This window comes from Cyprinus carpio, chromosome B25 (assembly GCF_018340385.1).
Source record: "Cyprinus carpio isolate SPL01 chromosome B25, ASM1834038v1, whole genome shotgun sequence".
Taxonomy (NCBI): Eukaryota; Metazoa; Chordata; class Actinopteri; order Cypriniformes; family Cyprinidae; genus Cyprinus; species Cyprinus carpio.
In genome coordinates, this window is record NC_056621.1 from 18,956,060 (window position 1) to 18,976,885 (window position 20,826).

General features: G+C 36.9%; 2 protein-coding genes across 2 annotated transcripts; both read right to left on the minus strand.

Annotated features, from left to right (window-relative positions):
• Window positions 1–711: 711 nt before the first annotated feature.
• On the minus strand, window positions 712–6,828 carry LOC109098538 (insulin-like growth factor II). The gene is made up of 4 exons (XM_019112130.2): window positions 6,604–6,828; window positions 5,180–5,330; window positions 3,171–3,352; window positions 712–2,290 (listed from the first exon to the last, which is right to left on the minus strand). The coding sequence occupies exons 1-4, from the start codon at window positions 6,670–6,672 to the stop codon at window positions 2,069–2,071; spliced, it is 624 nt and encodes a 207-aa protein (XP_018967675.1). The 5' UTR covers window positions 6,673–6,828; the 3' UTR covers window positions 712–2,068.
• Window positions 6,829–8,844: 2,016 nt separating this feature from the next.
• LOC109068347 (tyrosine 3-monooxygenase-like) lies at window positions 8,845–18,598 on the minus strand. Its single transcript, XM_042753296.1, has 13 exons — window positions 18,448–18,598; window positions 17,325–17,528; window positions 16,209–16,383; window positions 16,028–16,116; window positions 15,009–15,076; window positions 14,870–14,920; window positions 14,618–14,763; window positions 12,662–12,797; window positions 12,505–12,574; window positions 12,371–12,427; window positions 12,192–12,287; window positions 11,968–12,101; window positions 8,845–10,970 (listed from the first exon to the last, which is right to left on the minus strand). The coding sequence occupies exons 1-13, from the start codon at window positions 18,529–18,531 to the stop codon at window positions 10,811–10,813; spliced, it is 1,470 nt and encodes a 489-aa protein (XP_042609230.1). The 5' UTR covers window positions 18,532–18,598; the 3' UTR covers window positions 8,845–10,810.
• Window positions 18,599–20,826: the final 2,228 nt, after the last annotated feature.

Below are 20,826 nucleotides of genomic sequence, written 5' to 3' on the forward strand. Positions count from 1 at the left end.
CCCCAACCAAAAGGAAATAAGAGGATTTAGGGCATATTGTTGTAAGATGGTGAGATCGAGGGGATGTATAAACAGTCAACCCTTTGTGACATCATAATGGATCTTGGTGACATCATATTGGTGTAGTTTACACTTTGCTTTACGGCTGCAGTTCAATTACTCAGCAGCAATAGAAAACATTGAACAAGGGACAACACCTCCATCTTCCTGCAGGCTATTCTCAACCCAAAAAAACATGGGTTTCTTTTGGGGATTACCTTAGAGAGGCCAAAAAATTACGATATGACTACGAAAACAGAACTAAAGTGGCTTAAACTGTAGTGGGTTGTGTATAATCACGGCATATAGAGACCGGGTCAACAACATCATCATGAAAAAAAAAAAAAACAAAGTTATTTTTTTATTTGTAGTTGTTTTTGTTTTTTATAAACAGAAATCCATTTGGCAGATTAAAAAGCCATCCGGGAGGGAGAGAAAAAGTGAGTCTTCTGAGTATGTGCCTATTTTTGTATTACAACATGCCTAGGCGATCCAGGCTACAGCTGCTGTTAAAATATTGATTTTAAAATAGCTCTGTGGCGAACCAAATGGGAAAAAAAAGGAAATATTTTTTGGTACAAAGCATCTACAAAAAGCATTTACATGTAAAATGGGAAAATAAGAGAGCATATAAAATAAAAATCCATCAGTTGAGCATCAGTGCTATGTATATTACTGTATTTGGACCGATTTTAATATATAATTTTATAACAAAATAAATAATGCCTTTATACAGTGCCCATATTTGTACTTAAACAAAAAGAAGCTTGGCGGCTCATTACGCAAGATACAGCTCAGACTAAAAGAATATTACATGATGTCCCTGGAAACTAATTATAATATATATTTTCATATTTATTTCATATATATTTATATATATTCAAGTATTTGTTTTCAGGCAAAAGCATGTGGATACTACGGATAAAAGGTAAAAATATATGTTAGTTGACATTATTGCGTTTTTTCCCTTTGAATTGATATTTGTGCCTTTTTTTCAGAACTGTAAAATAACGTACAAAAACACAAAGCCTATTTTGCAACAACAAGAATGTCACGGTACCAGAAACCAAACTGGGCTTTTTTTCTCCTTTTTTCACTCACGAAAAAGAACATAGAAAATACAAACATCCCACTTTTTCAAGGTCACAATGTATTTCCTCCTGCAGTGCAAAGCAGGGGTTTTGTGCAGCCACGCTCGAAAGGAGACGAGTTCTCCACCTCCAGGGATTCGAACATTATCCCTTCGGCGTCCCCACACTGCTCCTTCCTTTATCGTGACGGCAGCGCTGGGACCCAATGCATACGTCGCGTCTAACGTACACATCTGCATGCAGCGATATCCCTCGTGCTCTTGTTTTCTCTTTCAAAAGTCACACTTTCCTTAAAACGGAAAGTTTAATAAGGTTTAAAAAAAATAAAATTAAAAAAAAAAAAACGTGCTTTTCAACCCCTTCTCCTTTGAGTCCATTCCCAAAGCAAGCACCATGACATTTTTTGAGCTACGCGTTCATAGTCCATAAAAAAATAGTGCCTTTTTATTTACTTAACAAGAACTTTGACGTAATCCGTGGCGATGTGCAATTCGCAGATTCTTCTCTGCTTTTCATTTGTGATTACAAGGTGCTGGAACAGGAATCTAATTTTACAACAATTCCTTACAGTGTGGATGTCCCTTTATAGTTACAGGTGCAAACTAATATGTAAAAGGACTAAAAGAGAGATACTTTTGTCTCGGGAGAATGCGGTGGAATGGGTTCTTTCATGCTAGCTCAAGCTGTTCCTCGCGCGCCAATGTCCTCCAAACCAGTGAAACATTCGGCGCTCTGCGGCTTCTTTGTTCTTTCCTTTGCTTCTTCACCTGAATTGTGTTCCTCTCGTTTGTGATGTGCATTTTTGTTGATGAATGAAACCGCAAGAATAGAAACTGGAAGAGTGTGTGAGCATGTCTGGTGGGGAAGGAAGAAGGGTTGTTGAGGACTGCCACAGAAATGACGTCAGAGACAAAAAGCTTTGATCCCCTGGTCTTTTTTCATCGACTCTGTGCAAAAAGGATGGGCGGGAGCTTGCTGGGAAGCGTGATGAGAGGCCTGTGGTGGTGCAGTTGCTCTTGGGCCCTGATTCTCTCCGCCTGCCGCCTAAACTTCTTGGCCCGCAGGATGGCGGGGACGCCCCTCCGTAGCCTCTGGGCGGCCTTTCGTTGCCACATGTCGTATTTGGAATATTTCACGGTCACATGTTTTCTTGGGACCTCCTGTTGCAAGAATAACAATAACGTTAGGAACTGACTCTAGAGAAAGGTCAGAATTCTCACAGATTCTACTGGATGACCCTATAAAACTCAAACTTCTGTAAATGACTTTGCAGATATTTTGTCAAAAATAGGCAAAAATCCACCAAGACAACAACTTGAGCATCCACTTGAATTTCTCTTGCCCAATTCTCATATTCCTTAAAGGGTTAGTTCACCTAAAAAATACAATTATTTGATCAGTTTCTCACCCTCATATACCTTCAAATAGTTTCCTAGTTTTGTTTTTTGTTTTGTTTTTTATCCATACAGTGAAACTCAGTGGGGGTTCATTGTTGTTTTGGACCCCAATGTCTTTCTTTGTATGGACAAAAAAAAGTTGAAAAATTAATTAAAATACCTTCTTTTGTGCTCCACAGAAGAAAGTCGTAAAGTTTTGGAAGAACATGATGGTGAGGAAATGATGAATTTTGGGCAAACTATCTCTTAAGCATATATTAAACATACTAACAGAGCAAAACTCAATGAAAACTCAAAATGGAGAATGATAAGTAGGGGATAATGGCAGTTCCATTTGTCCCCAGTGTACAACCATCTAGTCAACATCCAGGCCATTTTGAGAGACTGGTTTTTGTAACCCAATCCATGTGATGTCAAATCAACAGGAAAATTTCAAACTATGTATGACCTTTTCTATCATATCATTTTCCACTTGGTCAGCAGTATTGGGGCAATACTTGCTTACTAGTTCCTTACTCAGGCTGACTGTTTTCTTTAACCCACATGCCAGTATGCACAAGTTCAGCAGAAAGAACAGGACGATCAAGATGGTGAGCGTGATAAAGTGCTGGAGAGTTTTTGTTGTTTCTCACAGCCAACGTACCTGTTTTAATGTGGGCATCACCGGGATGACCTGTAGGGATGTGGCTGAAACGTCCCTCTCTGACTTGGCAGGTTTAGCGCAGTACTGTTCTAGAAGAGCTAGGTTACAACTGTTAAAACAACACTCTTCCACAATCCCACGATTTTGAGAACGTCGACTGCTCAACCTGCTAGTTGGTCGACCTGCAGAGATACAAATGAAGATCATGAGTTCAAGACACTTTAGTATTGTTCTGGTTACATTTCAGACAAAATCACTCAATTCCCTCATTATTTACTCACTCTCAATTCCAAACATGTGTTTCAAACCATTTTTTGTCCAGGCAATGAAAGTCATTGTTTTGAACACCATTGAATTTGACTTTTGTTGCGTGGACAGTTCCTATGTTCTTCAAAGTATCTTGATCCTCAGAAAAAAGATATGCAGTTTTGGAAGGACATGAGAGTGAGTAAATGTTGACAGATTTTTCTTCTTTCACGTGAACTATCCTTGTAATCAAGTTTTTCTGGTCTCTGAGTGATGGTTTAGATGGACAAGTCAGATGATGGTTCAGTTGGGTTTTGGGCTTTTGTCAAGCTGACAGACCAGCTAACTCTACTGAAAAGGTTTATTAAACCAGCCCAAGCAGGTTTGCTAGTTTTTAGTCTCCAAGCCTGGCCTAGTTTATCTGGGTGTCTAAGTAGTCAATACTATTGTAGACTGGTTTAAGATGTTTTTTTTTTCAGCTAACCACCAAAAAAAGCCATGCTGGAAGACCATCTGACCATCTTAAACCAGTTAAGACTAGGAAACCAAATAGTTTGAACCATCATAGCAAGAAAGAGATTTCGCTCAAACTGTCTAAACAGCCACCATCACACATGCAAACACATTCAACAAACCCTATTAGCAAGTCAATGTAAATCAAGCTACAGTGGCCTGATTCCATTGTCAAAGCAGATTCATTGTGTTTTGACTGGGACGCATCTGCTGTGTATAATAAAGCCAAAATCAGTGGCATAAAATGGAGTCTGTTTATTTGTTTTCTCGTCCGGATTGATCTTGTTATACCATCTAATTGAGCTGTTCGAAATCGGTTTCGAAGAATTTGCCGGCAGCACGTTACCAGGAACGGAAGATCGAAAGCCTACAAATAAGCCAGCGAAAGAGTTGAAGGGCAAAAGTCTTTGCTTCTGTTTGGATTAGTAAATGGTGGATATCCTTTTGACCTTGTCCTTTGCCAGCTCAGCAGAGATAAAGAGAGCATGAAAGAGAGGAAGGGGGAGGGGTGGAAGAACAGACTTGGCATGAAAGAGTGAAGATACAGGACACAGTAATGGAGGAGAGAAAGCCAGACCAGGAAAAGGAAGGAACAATTGATTTTCAGTCAAATATTATGCGAATGACTTGTGCTTCTCACAGCTGATTGTAGGATGGGAAACATTGAACAAGAGTGGATCTGGTGCATAGAGGGGGGAAAATCTGCGCTGGCCCAAATTGGATAATGATCTTTCGGGGTAGTTAGGCTTCTGCGGCCAAAAGAACACAAAGGCCTTGTCTGTTTGTCAGTGCTGGCGTGAGGAAGACGTCAAATATTTAAAAAGTTGTGCTCCGTGCATGCGAGCGGTGTACAACCAGCAGATGTATCTGATGTATCGCATTAAACATATTGGTTAATATCTGTTACACTAAACTAGCAATGAAGCTGTCTCAATCCATCCAGCCGTGTAAGAGGACAAACAACTTTTTTTTCAATTGAGTGTAGCCTGGGAACATTTCTGGAGAGGTGAATGGAATGCCACTTGGGTACTATTACTTTCCCTGGCGGAATGTGCAAGTAAACAACCAGGCCATTGTGGCTCATTTAGCATCCCTTTCATATGCAATCACAGATATCGTGAGAGAATGCGCCCAGTCAGCACAATCTGCCGAGACTCCGCTCGTAACTCTGGTCATTCATGACATACAATTGGCAGGCTTTCCAACACTTAAGCAAAAGCAAAGAAAATACAAAGTGCAAATGTACGTACTGAAATAGAAACCTCTGTCTCCACACACAAACTGTAGCGCGTCCACCAGCTCTCCGCCGCATAACGTTTCAGCTGAAGCCACTTCGAAGGCAGACAGGGTTAAAAACAGTATGCATATGGGCATTCGTATGGACCAGTACATCTTTATGACCTGCGGAGATAACGTGTTTTAGTTAGTTTAGACAGTTTTAACTTGTGCATTTCATTTTCAATATATAAAGCTGCTGTTTTTTTTGTTTTTATGAAGATCCCATGTATACCTGAACTTAATACTGAACGTTTTCCTTAAGTAACTATTATTAGCTTCCTCGAGGCATTGAATTCAGTAATGCAATCCTTCAGTGTGGGCATGCATGGCCATCGATTTTTCAATTATATGCCTGATTACATGGTCAAAATCAGCATGTCAATTTACACTATGGAAAAGCGTGTCTTCATGACCTGGAAAGCATGCATTATAGTTCACAATTTTGTCAAAGTAGGCTATAAAATGCACTATTTGTGCAATATAATGCAAGAGCAAGAGCCATATATCTGCTGATTAATAATACTAAACATTTTTAACTTAAATTGCAGTGTTGTTGGTCAGATCTTGAGGAACTGTAATTTGTTTCTTCAATGCACTGATTTCTTCTATGCAGGTCTTTATACATTCTGAGAATTTGTATGCATGCATGACCTCTAGCTTTTTCAATTATGCATGTAATTTTTAACCGTAAATATGATGCTTTAAGGTCGACCTGCTGATCAATTATCCTCAACCTCGTTCCTCTAGTGCATTAAATTCGTCAATGCAATTCTTCAAATACATTGGAATTCTACATGCATGCATCGACTTTTTGATTATCTGCTTAACGCTAGAGGATGAATTGTTATCAAAGAGCTTCTTTACACTCTTACACAACGTTCAACAAGTTGCAAGACTGCTCAAAATACCCAGCTATCTTATTCCTCACAACTCAGCATATAATTTCCTTAAATCCAGATCATTTAAAGTGCTGTCGCCCCCTTGCGTAGCTTCTTTCTCCTGCTCGCGCGTATCCAGAATAAAGTGTCAAGTCAGTTTTCATTTGGAAAGCGCTTTTCAAAATACACACAGTTTCAAAGCAGCTTCGCAGAAATGCATAGGGTAAATGTTTACAATGGCGTATAGACCTTATTTAGAAGTTCAGTGCTGTGAAACTGTAATGAATTTAGAGTGACAAAAACATCTCCAATGCATTACGCGAATCGCTCGTGCAAGAGAAAATGCGTCTAAAAATCTTATCGTTTCCGATCATGTCAATTTCTCATTTTTAAAAAACGATTCTATTTTTGCAAGTCTATAAAAACGAGTTTTTTTTCTGTTTAAGAGAGCTTAACTAATGCACTCATCGCAGATATGTCCAAGATTTCGTAAAGGTTGTAAACAAGTCTTTCTTTACCTTATTTATGACACTGTCTGTTCTCAAACAAGTATGGCACAAAGAATGATGTTTTAGTTGGTCCTCCATGTCAACATAAAAAAAAAAAAGAAAAAGAAAAAAGAAAAAAAAGGGAAAAAAATGCTGTGCTGTTGTATTTGGTTAAGAATGTCGGTTTAGTTTCCCCAGTTGGTGTTAAGATGGTGTGTGGAGCTGTCCCAAAACTCAGGCGACAGGCAAAAGTTCTCTGAGAGACGTTTTATATACCCAAACCCGCCCCTTAACCCCCCTCCACCCCCCGCCCCTCGGGCGCGCATGTCCGTGAGAGGTACACCTCGATGCGGTCAGTCAATCTCCAGCAGTCCGGCCGAGTTCCCTGCCGCTGTTTTCCAAGAAGTCCAGATCACAAAAAGGTCAATGGGCATTAGAGAATATGTCATAACACCTTGTTTAAAATGTCCAACATTTTCTGTGCCTTCCTAAAATGTGACGTCAAGCAAGTAGTTATTCCCCAAATGATTTGAATAGCGTATCTGACCCAAATCATGAATAAATACATGTGCAATTAAAACAGTAAATAAACAGGGAAATAAGTGATACTTTAAAATAAAACGAATAGAAATAAATAAAAAAGTTAAATATTTCAGAAATGCGCACGTAATCAATATCAGTGTAGCTATTTATCAGTCTGTGCAGGCGGACCACCAGAGTTCCTGACAGGACACTCGATGTGTAAAACTTTACAATGGAAAGTGCCCCGGATGATAAGAAGAGCAGATGAAACGCTTTCTGCCGTCATTTCCTCTGATACGCACCTGCCTTATCGATCCTCACGCGAATAGTGGCTGTAATGATGGTAATTCACTTTACAGGCTGACCCGTCCAGAGCACTGAGAGGATAATGAAGAATTAGCTGGACTTGAATTGAACTTAAATCGCTTTGATTGAATTACTTGGAAATGTCATCCATCACCTGGCAAAGCAATAAGGGCCATGATTTGATGCAGATGTTATTCTTCATGGACACTAGTCTCCATCTAATATGAAATGCAGAGCCAAAATGTCTACTACTGCCTTACTAGAACACCTCTTAAAATGGTTTTAAATCAGCATTATCGTGTGATTAATAAATGCTTGCATATATACATATATATATATATATATACATACATATACATATATATATATACATATACATATATACATATAAATATATATATATATATATATATATATATATATATATATATATATATATATATATATATATACACACATATACATATATATATATATATATATATATATATATGTATGTATATATAGTCAATTCATCGTTTTGAATGCCGTTGCATTAAGATTTCATTGGCTACTGTTTTTAAGATATGTGTTTTTATTAAAACATGTGCTTGGATTTCCACTGAATATTTGATGAAAACTCATTTTAAGACTAGAAATCTTAAATAAAATGACATTTCTAGGTTAAAACTGTTGGGTAGTGTATAAGTGACTGACAAAACGTGGAGGTCTGCGTCCAGGAACGTTGTATTGTGAAATTACCTACTCCTTTTCCAAACCAAAGCTGATGAAACGTGTTTGCTGCTAAATAGCATGAAGTTCGTGAGAAATTACACAATTTGCAAAAGTATGACTCTTTTTTGTGTGTGTGTGAAAAGGGCGCCTCTGCTGGTAAAGAGGCGAATAGCACTACAAGGAGAGAAAAAAAGGGTCCTGCTGCTGGCATGAATTATCAATGCACTCTGTTACTGGAAGCACCATTATAAAGACATTAAACCTCTCTTCCTCTGTCTCCTATTATCCATCAGATGAGGGAAGCAGGAAACCCAAAAGATCTGTAGGGCCTTGCAATAAATCATTCACTCCATTCAGTAAGCAGCATTTTCATCTTAGTCACATTGCCACGTACAATAATGGACAGAACTGTGCGTGATACAGGACCAAGCAGTCCAGCACAAATCATTACAGGCCATCGATAAAAAGCTCAGGAGACTTTATGAAGGCTACACTCAGCAATGTCTAATAATTAGCATGAATGGCTTTTTGTTTTAAACTCAGTGACCTCAGTTTAATGGTTAAAATGATGTAAACTACAATCATCAGGAATATCTCAGTCTTAGTTAGAGGAATATCCTACACCTACTGATTTACTACATGACGTATTCCACTGTGGGATTCTTCCCGTCGTCTTAAAATGTATTTAGTGGTCAGTTGCATATTCGAATGGCTGATCTTTCCCGTTAACTAGATCCAAAATCTGAATCCTTATCCCATTCCTAACCTCATGACATGACCCTCACAAAAGCCCTAGTCATTATACTGTCCTGTCCGCTCACCCAAAAAGTGCTGGTGCTGAACGCCTCACCTACATACATGCTTAGACTACCATCTGGTGGTGACTGTTTTTTTTTAAATAAACCGTTTGTAGTTTCAGTCAGATGAGTTCATTTGGAATAGCTATCTAGTTTTCTGAAAGCAACATTCTCAGACTTGCTTTTTCTGTTAAAGGAAGGGGCGACTGAACATAACATCAGAAAGTCCACCACAAGTATAGTTTGGGATATTTTCAAACATATTTCTTTATATTAGCACATCATAGCCACTTTGCACACAGTTTTCTTTCTTCTTATTTACGCTTAAATAATAAAAATGCCATTTCCATTTTTGAGCCATTGTTTGCAGAGATAGACTAACATTCATATTTAATTTTCTGGAGATAGATAAATATGAACAGGCAATGGTCTGTAGGCCTGTGTTATTTCATGAAGGACTCAGTGTATTCAGTATTAAAGTATTTTTACCATCTGTAACATAAAACATCAGCTCTGTGAATTAATGGACTATTTTAAGAATATATTTGGAATATTAATACATTCGGAATTTTTATTGATAATACATATTTGATTATATACTGTACATTTTTTTATTTATTTTAGTGTAGTGGTATTCATCTAGTGGTATTCCATAAATAACTTTTGGCTTCAGTAGCTTTAATAACTTGATTTACACTGGGTAAGATCTATCTAATAAGAATAATAATATGTCATATTGACACATAATTCTGTTTATTCACAGAGTGACCATTAATCCAGCCAAGCGATAGTTCATGTAAAAATGAAAATGAAAGAAGATATTGTAAAGAACTTTGGTAACCAAAAAGTTTCAGTTTCCATTGACCTCCATTTAATTATATGTATATATATATATATATACATATAATTAAATGGAGGTCAATTAAATATATATATAATTTTTTGTCCAACCAAAGGCATTTGGTAACTTATATTTAAAAAAAAAAAAAATTTAAATAAAAAAATCTGCCCAAAAGACAGTTTGAAGAATGCTGGCAACTAAACAATTTTGGTTCCCATTGACTTCCATTGTATTTATTTATTTATTTATTTATTTATCCATATGTTTGGTTACCAACATTTAAGGTAGATATTTTGAAGAATGTTGGTAACTAAACCGTTCGGTTTCCATTGACTTCAATTATATTTTTGTCCATATAATGTAAGTCAATACATGTGAACCAGAATTGTTTGGTTACCAACATTTAAAATATCTACCAAGAAAATATTTTGAAGAATGTTGGCAACTAAACAGTTTTAGCTTCCATTGACTTTATGTTTTTTTGTCTGTACAATGCCAATGGGTCAACAAGAACTGTTTGGTTACCAACATATAATATATCTACCAAGAACATATTTTGAGGAATGTTGGTAATTAAACAGTTTCGGCTCTCATTGACTTTCATGATGTTTTTTTGTCTATACAATGCAAGTCGATGGGAACTTGAAAGAACATATTCTAAAGAATGTTGGTAACCAAGCAGTCTTGGTTACCATTGACTTCCATTATATGGACGAAAAAAGACAAAAAAAACAATGGAAGTCAACAGGAACCAGAATTCTTTAGTTACCAGAATTCTTCAAAATATCTTCTTTCATGTTCCACAGAAAGTCATACAGCTTTGAAGCAACATGTGGGGGTAAATAAATAATGAGAGAATATTCATTTTTGGGTGAATTATCCCTTTAAGGTTTCTGGAATCAACTACCGACGTGAGGTTTTGAGGTTGGTTCTCAGCGTTTTAAAAGCAACAATGTCTGTAGCAGCAGATGTAGACATGAACGCACAGCATAACGATGAGACTGTCACACATGAAGCAGAGAGAAGCAGGACAACTGATTGGCTCCTCGCCACAGAATCAAGCCAGCACATTCAGGGCATCAGTGAGAATCTTCAGTTCATCTTTAATGGTCTCCAGCCCCTGCTGGATCTTCAGAGGGTTATCCAGCACTTCTATGCTGTCTGTGTACGGGTGAAACCGCACAGAAAATGGTCTCTTGATGCGGGTCACATATGTTCTGTTTTAAAAGCAAATGAGTATAATAATTGTCATACAAAACAACTGTTATTATTTCACTTCCAACAATTAAGAGAATAAATAAAAATGTATATATTACATAAATCCTTCTTTATTTTCGTTGCGAAATATGTATAGAAAGTTTTAATAAAATAATAAGTAAAATAAGTTTATGTAGTTATGTAAGAAGAAGAAGACTAAGAAGAAACATTGCAAAACAATTTTTAAAATTAATCTAAAATATACAACTTTCCCTATATATCCATCAAAATTTAACCAAAAGTCTTGTTCATTTAAAAAAAGTTAATGGACATGTTACGCATAAAAGAATTTTTAAATAAAAAAATAATGGTTGTAGTCATTTGATTACCAACAATAAAGAATAAAATGCAAATGTATTTAATAAATATCATTTAACACCTTTTATTTTATAAATTAATTAATCAATTAATTAATTACATTTTGTGCGGTATATCTTTTAATCATCATACATATATTACATAATATCATTTACAGTACCTTTTATTTTAGATATATATATTTTTTTAGCACCTTTTATAAATAAATAAATAAAGTTGTAATTATTCAGTTTCAAATAATTATTATAATTTGTTTTATGGAGTATTATAATCATTTCCAAATATATTTTGACCCAAATGGATACATAAATATATATACACACACACACACATTTTTTGTTTTTATTCATTCATTTTGAGAATAATTGTAATTATAATTGTATGCTGTTACGTTTAAAAATAATTTTAAATTTTTTTTTTTTTTTTTTTTTTTACTACCTTTTATATATAAATTAATAAATAACAGTTGTAATGATTCGATTACAAGTAATTATTATTAGTGAGCATTTGTTTTATGAAGTATGTTAATCCTAGCCAATGTTTCAAAAGCAATTTTTAACATTGATTTTCACTGATAGCTTTTTATATGATGGCCAAACCCACAGTACTGACAGCAACAGATTATTAGATGCAGCTCACCTCAGTTTCTCTGTAGCATCTGAGAAGCTTTCAGACACGAAATAGACGGGCTGGTAACTCTGATCCTGGTACGGCTGAACAGCTACAGTGTCCGGGTCAAATTCCCGTCGCTCTGGCTCATCTGAGAGAGAATGCTGAGAAAATCGGGGACAGTAAATGTCAAATGCTTTTACCATAAAAAGCAGCAAAATAATTGATTTTAAAAATGACCGACTGCCACCCACCACCAGCTCGCCATAAGACGAGAGCAGTCCTGCTCCATATGCTTTGACCGTCCCTGCCTGCTTACACAGTCCAAACTCCACTGTGAACCAGTACAGCTGAAAACACACAGCAGGACGAGCACATTCAGTGCTGTTACTAGAGCAGCGTTCAAGAAAGATGTGGGATGTTTCATACTTACTGTTGACAGTTTCTCAATATCTTCATCAGAAGCTCCAAGAGAGGCCAGACCAATACTCTGAGAGAACAGAATTCGCAATACAGATCGAATTTGTACGGAAATATGAGATATGTAAATACAGTTGACGTTTTTACCTGAGAAAACTGTGCAAATGTTCTGTCAGCTAATATAGGTACATGTCCGAGAAGCTCATGGACACAATCCCTGGAGAGGAAAATATTCAATTATTGTGATTATTAATATAATAAACAGCCTTCATAAATGTAAACAGTGTAACAGGAAGGGTCTTACGGTTCAGGCGAGTGCATGGGGGAGGAAGCGTGCCGTATGTATTGTGTGCACTGGAACACACGGAACGCCAGGCTGGCCAGAAAATCCCGAGCAGAGAGTAGACCTGCCACCGGACGCAGCTGAAACCCTGTCTGCTCTTCATACAGGACAGAGAGAGAGAGAGAGAGAGAGAGAGACTCACCACCAGCGTTCTGGATGGTTGCCAGGGTGTTGCTATGCAGTTGCCAGAGTGATTACTGTGGGGTTGCTATGCAAGTGTTCTGAGTGGTTACTATGGCAGTGCTATACTGTTTCTACAGTGTTCTAAGTGGTTGCTAGGGTGTTCTGGGTGGTTGCCAGGGTGTTGTTATGTGGTTGCTCGAATGTTCTAATTTATTTCTGTGTAACTGCTATGCAGGTGTTCTGAGTGGTTACTATGGCAGTGCTATACTGTTCCTACAGTGCTCTAAGTGGTTGCTAGGGTGTTTTGGGTGGTTGCCAGGGTGTTGTTATGTGGTTGTTTGAATGTTATAATTTATTTCTGTGACACTGCTATGCAAGTGTTCTGAGTGGTTACTATGGCAGTGCTATACTGTTTCTAGAGTGTTCTAAGTGGTTGCTAGGGTGTTCTGGGTGGTTGCCAGGGTGTTGTTACAGTATGTGGTTGCTCGAATGTTCTAATTTATTTCTGTGTCACTGCTATGCAGGTGTTCTGAGTGGTTACTATGGCAGTGCTATACTGTTCCTACAGTGTTCTAAGTGGTTGCTAGGGTGTTCTGGGTGGTTGCCAGGGTGTTTGTTATGTGGTTGCTCGAATGTTCTAATTTATTTCTGTCACTGCTATGCAGGTGTTCTGAGTGGTTACTATGGCAGTGCTATACTGTTCCTACAGTGTTCTAAGTGGTTGCTAGGGTGTTCTGGGTGGTTGCCAGGATGTTGTTATGTGGTTGCTCGAATGTTCTATGTTGCTAGGGTGTTCTAGATGATTTGTATGACATTGCTATGCAGGTTTTCTGAGTGGTTCCTATCACATTCCTATTACTACATAATTTCAGGGTGGGTTTCTTCCGGGTGGTTGCCAAGGTGTTCTGTGGTGACTGCTATGATACTGCTATGCAGATGTTCTGAGTGGTTACTATGGCAGTGATATACCATTCCTACAGTGTATTGAGTGTTTGCTATGGTGTTCTGAGTGGTTGCCAGGGTGTTGTAGTTCCTTTGGTGGTTACTAAGATGTTCGGGGATGTTGCTAGGGTGTTGCTATGAGGACGTTCTAAATGGTCACAACAAGGGTGTCCTAGGTGGTTGCTATGGCATTACTTGGTTGCTGTAGCATAGCTCGGGTATTCAGGGTGTTGGTATGTGGTTGCTAGGGTGTTCTAGATGAGTTGTTTGACATTGCTTTGCAGGTTTTCTGACTGGTGGGTTTCAGGGAGATTTCAGGGTGGGTTGCTAGGGCATTGCTATCTGGATGTTCTGGCTGGCGGGTAAGGACTATTGGTAGCAAGGGTGTTGGTATGTAGTTGGTAGGTGGTTACTAAAGTGTTCTGGGTAGTTGCCAAGGTGTTCTATGTCATTGCTAAGGTGTTCTGGGTTGTTGCCAGGGTGGTACTGTCGGATAAAGTTGCTGAGTGGTTGCAGTGGCATGGCTGTCAGGTTGTTCTAGGTGATTGCTAGCATATTCTGGGTTGTTGCTAGGGTGTTGATATGTAGTTGATGGGTGGTTGCTGCGGCAATTCTATGAGGTTTCTAAGGTGTTCTAGGTGGTTGTCAAGGTGTTGCTAGGTACAGGTTCTGTAGTTGTTCTGAGATGTTCTGAGGGGTTTTAACATACTGCTACTGTTTTCTGTTACTTTTCTCTTACTGGCAGTGCTTAAGAACATTTCTAGTAGCAAACGTGATTTGTTATAATAAATAGAATGCTGAATGACTTATGGTTTGTTCTGTTTTCTGGCTGCGTTATAATTGGATTGGTACCTTTTAAGAAGCGGGACACATCCTCCAGCTGAGGGATGTTATCAGGACTGTAGCCGCAGTGTTTCTCCAGTAAGCAGAAAGCCTCTAGATGTTCACTGCAGGCGTGGGTGGTGTACAGATCCCTGAGGGTGGAGTAGACCTCACGCCTGCGCACACAATAAGTTGCATGTAAGAAGTCTGAATAAAAACACAGTGTGAGGATCTCTGGCTGCATTTCATCTGGGGTTGTTTGTTTATTTCAGTTGAACGCACCATGTTTCGATTTCCTCTTCCGTGTACTCCACTCTGGGAATCGGTTCTCCGCTGGAAAGAGAGACAGCTGTCAATAAAATATCTGTGCCAACATGTCCAGACAAGCAAATACTGCATGGTAAACATGGTTGCAACATACTGTTTGTATTTGAAGGCAATGTCTCCAATCATCTTCCGCCGTTTTCTGTAAACGGGGTCAGTGAATCCCTGCAAAATAAACCACAAACCAATGCTTGTTATAGAACATTTTGAGGCTAAATCACACATTTGAACATTGCTATCTCATGGCCAATTCGTGCATATTTTACAAATTGGCTAATTTGTATGCATTCTTACAACCACACTTGTACGATTTCTGTGACAGTTAAATTTAAGGGCGGGGTTAGATGTGGTCCTTCGTACGAATTCCTACGAATTTTCTACCTTGTAAAATACAAATGATTTTTCACAAATCATATGAGTTTATACGAGTGAGGCTGTACAAATTCGTACAAATTAGCCACCTTATCAAATATATACGAATTGCTTTGTGATCATGTCGCATTGAAAGAATTTCCCGGCTTTGTGCAACTTTTCACTGTTGTATGGTAGGAGGCGCTATTATGCATCTTCTGAAAGAGTACTTAATCTCTGGAACACAGTGCAGAAGAAGCAGAAACAAGCAATCATATATATAAGCAGATGAATATGTAAAATAATGCGACCATCAAACAATAAAAAGCATATAAATCCAAACTGCCCAACGTTACTGAATGAAATGTTGACACGGGAAGGTTTAGGACTTGCAGCTTTGAAGGTGGTTATGGACTTGATCTACTCCATCTATGTTTTAATCATCGTTCTGAATCCAATCCAGACATACTCTTTTACAAAGAAATTAGATGTTTCAGTTTTTTATTCTAAACGTTGATTTTTTTATGAAACTTACCTGGTGTTGATAAAAGATGAATGCATGAAGCTGGAATTAAATTAAATTAAATTAAAATATCCATACATTCTCAGATATTCATACAGGACAGCAACATTTTCTGGGAGCCATGACAGTTTTGTCAAAATTATCCAAAATTTCAAGCAATCTTTTTAAAAGTGCTGGCAGGGAAAGAGTTAAATATGAAATACATTACAAATTTTAGGTAGAAGAACTAATCCAACACTTACTGGATGATCCTGATCCAGATCCGGATCAAATTTGGTGATGAGATGATGGCATTTATTCAGTTCAGCGATTTTTCTTGGAAACCAGTGAACTGGGAAAAGACAAAAGTAGAAAAGCTAAACGTAACTGACATTCAGATAAGAAAAGATAAAACAGAGCAATGTTCTGCTTTCATAGACTCACATTTGACCTCTTTAGTGGTTTTGACGTCCTCTGCGCTCCTCTTGAGAGAGCTGACCAGTGTGCTCACGTCTGACAGGTGCACCTCACACTGAACGTAATACTCCAGATCCTCCAGACCGTCCTTCGGTTTTCGGCTCGGTCTGGTCTCAAGATGATGGATCTTGGCTTCAAATGTCTGTGGTGTTCAGTAGTTAGAATAAGATTTAAAAGAAAATACAAGAAATTAATGCATGAATGAATGCTATTGAACTTGTATGTTTCACAGTTTTTATATGATAATTGCATAGTGATAAATATGTATGGACAGATGTATATGTCTGCATATGTATATCTTTATTATTTTATCTGTTTTAATATTTGTGTAATTTGCATTTATGTTTTGTCTTGCAATTTTATGTACTTTCTGCAATAATTCAGTATTGCTAAGCAGAAAAGTAAATGAACTTCAAACCTCAAACTAATATATAAAAATCTATTTCTACTTTTGATTTTCAAATAATTGAAATACATAGAAATAAATGTAAGAATACACATATATATTGGTATATTATCATATAAAATATTAATAAATATAAAATTAACAATTAATTAATAAATGTACTTTTTCTTTTTTTGCATTTTGTTGTTACTTAAGAACATATATCAAGAATATGTTCTTCTCTTCCACATATTTTGAAAAGTATTTTACATTATAAATGAATAAATACATTTTAGATGTAGATTATTTATTTATTTTGTATTTTATGTTAGTCAAGAGCATATATCAATAAAAAATTGTATTCTTCTTCATATTTAGATAAGTACATAAATTAATAAAAAAACATTTTTTTGATTTTTGCTATGTTGCTCAACAACATATGCAAAGAAAAAATCTATTCTTCTACATATTCGGACTTCAGATTAGACATTATTGTTTAGAATTTAGACATTATTTATATTAAAAATATACCATTGTTTTCTCTCTCTCTCTCTCTCTCTCTCTCTTTCACAAAAACTGTTTTCTTGGTATGCAGTACATTATAATTAACATTTTAGATTTCAAAACAACAGGATTTTTTTTTTTTTCTTAAGTGATTCACATATGATCCTTTTACTATTTTCCTCAGGATATCTTACCTCAAAAACCTTCAGAGTGCGGGACAGCGCCGGACTCTTTGAACTCCTCAGAGAGAAGAAGAGACTGAGCAAGGCTTTTCCACCGCTCTCCTCAAACACGATCTGCTCGCTGAGTCCCGCAGCCTCCGCCGCCGCGGCCGCCGCCTCGCGCTCCTTGCGCGCATCCTCGATCAAACTCTGCCGCCTTCCCACAAACTTCTGAGACTGTCAAAGAGAAGAGCGCGATTCATTTAAAACCACACATTTCTATCCATTTAAAAGATCCATCTAGACCAGAAATAATAATAATAATAGGCTATATCCCTGCTTACCTTTTGGACATCTGATGGAGGTGATTTACATCTCCAAAATCGCATAAGAACTTCAATGCAGTCTATGTAGTCCTGCTATATAACTCAGACTTAATCATTTGCTTATGAGCTGATGATACAGCCACGTAGACTGCTTTCCATAGCTTTTGATCACCGCGTAATGCTGTGCGTAAATCTCAATGGAGAGTCCATTTACGCACAGCAAAACAGTGATCTGTAGGGATGTAGGGGCATCAAAAATGCTACACTATTTTCAATAATATCCGAAAAGTTATTCCACAAAATATTACTCAGATGTATGAATTTAATAGCATTATATAACATCAAACTAAGTGGCACTTGCAAACAATGCGGAGCTAAATTCTATAGTTTTTTTATTTAATTTTGCATTAATTAATTGATTGATTGATAATCTATAATTCTATTTACGATGCGTATATGTCATTATTTTATATATACATTTTTAAAATGTTCATTTATAACAAGAATAAAAAGCACTTGGTTCGGTGTCTTGTTTTCTATTGAAATAAAATTCATAAATTTTAGATGATGCAACATACTTAATTTTGGGATTACTGTATTTGCATACCTATATGAATTAAATCATAATCAGTACAATATTTCTATGACGAAACTCCCGTAAAGTTTAATGCTTTAAAACCTCTCCATTTTTATTATTTTTTATTTTTTTAATATCATCAAATATTTCGAAATTGACGAGGAGAGGATGTCAAATTATTCTTTCTTTATTTGTGTTCTTAATTCGAATGCTATTTAACACGAGTGAAGAATATAGTTGTATAGACTCTTACCGTGATGGAATCGGAGCGCTCGAGCTCAGACGCAGCTCTCCGGACGCTCTTCGTGGAAGATGTGGAGCTGCTTGAATTCGGCATATCGGAACAGATGAAGGTATCTTGTGCTCTTTTTGGACTGCAGCTCACTTACTTCCATCTGCAGCTTTCTTTCCCCCTTATTTATAGAGATGATTTCTCCTGACTGACGTCAAACTGACCTCCGTCACTGAACATCTTGAAGCTCCTCACACCACATTCGTTCAGAATTTGATTCTGACTTTGCTACGTAACTGTCTGTTTACATTGCCAGCGCCTTTCTCACTGAATCATCTGCTTATTATCAGTGTATGAATGAACAATTTGCACTCTAAATGTGCGGTGTTACCTTAAACAGACATTTTTACCCGATTTGACTCATAAAGATTTGTTTTGTTGGTATAAATGAACCAACAATGAATGAACGAACAATGAATTAAATATATTTTGGTTCATTCGGTGATTAAGCCAACATAAAACCAGTTCGTTTAGCATTATTTAGGTTATATGAATAAAGTTTTACATATGAATAAATAGCCTATAAAGTTTGAAGTAAATACTCGAAAATTATTATTTATTTTTTTATGTATGACTTCTATAAAAAATGAATCAAATAATTCAACATTCGAAAATTCCAAATTTTGTATGACTTCCTATAAAATGATTTAAACAACTGTATCATTCATAATCAAGGAAATGTGTGTGTGTGTGTGTGTGTGTGTGTGTGTGTGTGTGTGTGTGTGTGTGTGTGTGTGTGTGTGTGTGTGTGTGTGTGTGTGTGTGTGTGTGTGTGTGTGTTTAAATTGTGCTGAAAAGCTTAAAATATAGACTTCAATGTTAGGTATGTGGCTATAGAAAATTGCTAAAAAAAAAATAAATAAATAGTTAATAACATAATAGTTAAAGCCATCCCAGTAATATTTAGTTTAATATTCATAAATGTAGGCTGATTGATTGATTGATTGATTGATTGATTGATTGATCAAAAAAGACATTTGTCAGCCATTCAGCATCATTAAAATATTATTTTATTTTTTATATATATTTTTACATTATTTTATATTTACTGTCTATAAAACATCTGAAAAATAATTAAACCCATCTTGAGTATTGTTCAGAAATGCACATTCATTCATACATGCATTCATTTATTAATTAAAAATGAGATTTGCGATCAAATTAGAGCCCTGCATTTCAGCCCACTTTTTTTACACCCCTAGGGCAGGGCTTCTGGCCTATTTTCACCTCATAGTTCAGACGCGGGCTGGGCCTCGGGCCTGTTTTTAGGCTTCTCCTAATTTTTATATTTTAGACATTCATCAATTATTGGTGAGAAAAATGCTGCGCTGGTGAAAACAATAACAGACCTGCTACCATGACTGTCAAGAGCGGCTCGACGGTGTACCGCCAGCAGCAGCAGTATGGTGCGTGCCGTCAGCGCAGCTAAAGAGTTCTGCGTTCAAATGCACGCAACAGGCTAAAGCTTTCTGCAAAGTAAGGATAGGGTAGGGTTGGAGTAGGTGTAGACTTTAATAAAACACAATCTAATAGGTAGAAAAATATATTTATTGTTGGTTTCCTGTAGCTGTGTCCCTTCTAGCTACTACTGCGAAAATAACACATAATTACTGTATTTCCCTTACTGTAAGGGTAGGTTTAGGGTTGTGGTAGGTGTAGACGTTAATAAACCATAATTTTACAGTAGCATTTTTCGTTGTGGAATTGTACTACCCATTGTTTTAATGGCAGGTAGCAAAATCTGACAGCGTAGCACAAATCGACACATCACCAGCAAAAGTAATAAATGTGTCAGGGGGAAATAGTAAGGAGATATTTGAATTATTTACTAATAAACTAGTGTTTTCTGATTCCGTGTCACAAGGTTGAAGTTGCTGATGCTGACTCACCATCTCCTGATTATACGTGCCTTTAGAGAGAAGTGCAACTTTACGGATTATGATTGTAATGAAATCATTTTTGTTTACGATTGTTTTCTATAGATATATTTATCATGTCTGTGAGGCATGTATTTGCTGAGTTTTGTTTCATTTTTGTGAAGCGCTCCTGTTCAAGACGAGATGGCAGAAAGCGCATCATGTTTGTTTTTTATAAAAGCACAATGTTTTGTTGTGAGTGCACACAAATACAAGTAGACCCTTTACAGTTCCGAATGATGCTTTACTCCTATCTTTATGAGAAAAAATGACGGCGTAGGCTATTTTAAGTTGTTTTCACTGAAAAGAAATGCAAGCAATCGTGCTGGCGCCTCCATGTCCTGCAAAGAGTGCTTTAGCTTCCACTCTCCGCACAAAACTGAATATAGTGCACAATTATTATAGTGCAGGTTTAACATTTAAA

Bases quoted from the DNA above. Each gene is read 5' to 3' on its own strand.
- LOC109098538 (XM_019112130.2), bottom strand. From the start codon at position 6,672: ATGGAGGACCAACTAAAACATCATTCTTTGTGCCATACTTGTTTGAGA. The intron at 3,353-5,179 runs GTACGTACATTT...GTATCTCTGCAG, and splicing joins AGACAGAGGTTTCTATTTCA to GTCGACCAACTAGCAGGTTG. The intron at 2,291-3,170 runs GTACGTTGGCTG...TTCTTGCAACAG, and splicing joins TGATGCCCACATTAAAACAG to GAGGTCCCAAGAAAACATGT.
- LOC109068347 (XM_042753296.1), bottom strand. From the start codon at position 18,531: ATGCCGAATTCAAGCAGCTCCACATCTTCCACGAAGAGCGTCCGGAGA. The intron at 12,288-12,370 runs GTAAGTATGAAA...GTGTGTTTTCAG, and splicing joins ATATTGAGAAACTGTCAACA to CTGTACTGGTTCACAGTGGA. The intron at 10,971-11,967 runs GTGAGCTGCATC...CTTTTAAAACAG, and splicing joins GATGCTACAGAGAAACTGAG to AACATATGTGACCCGCATCA.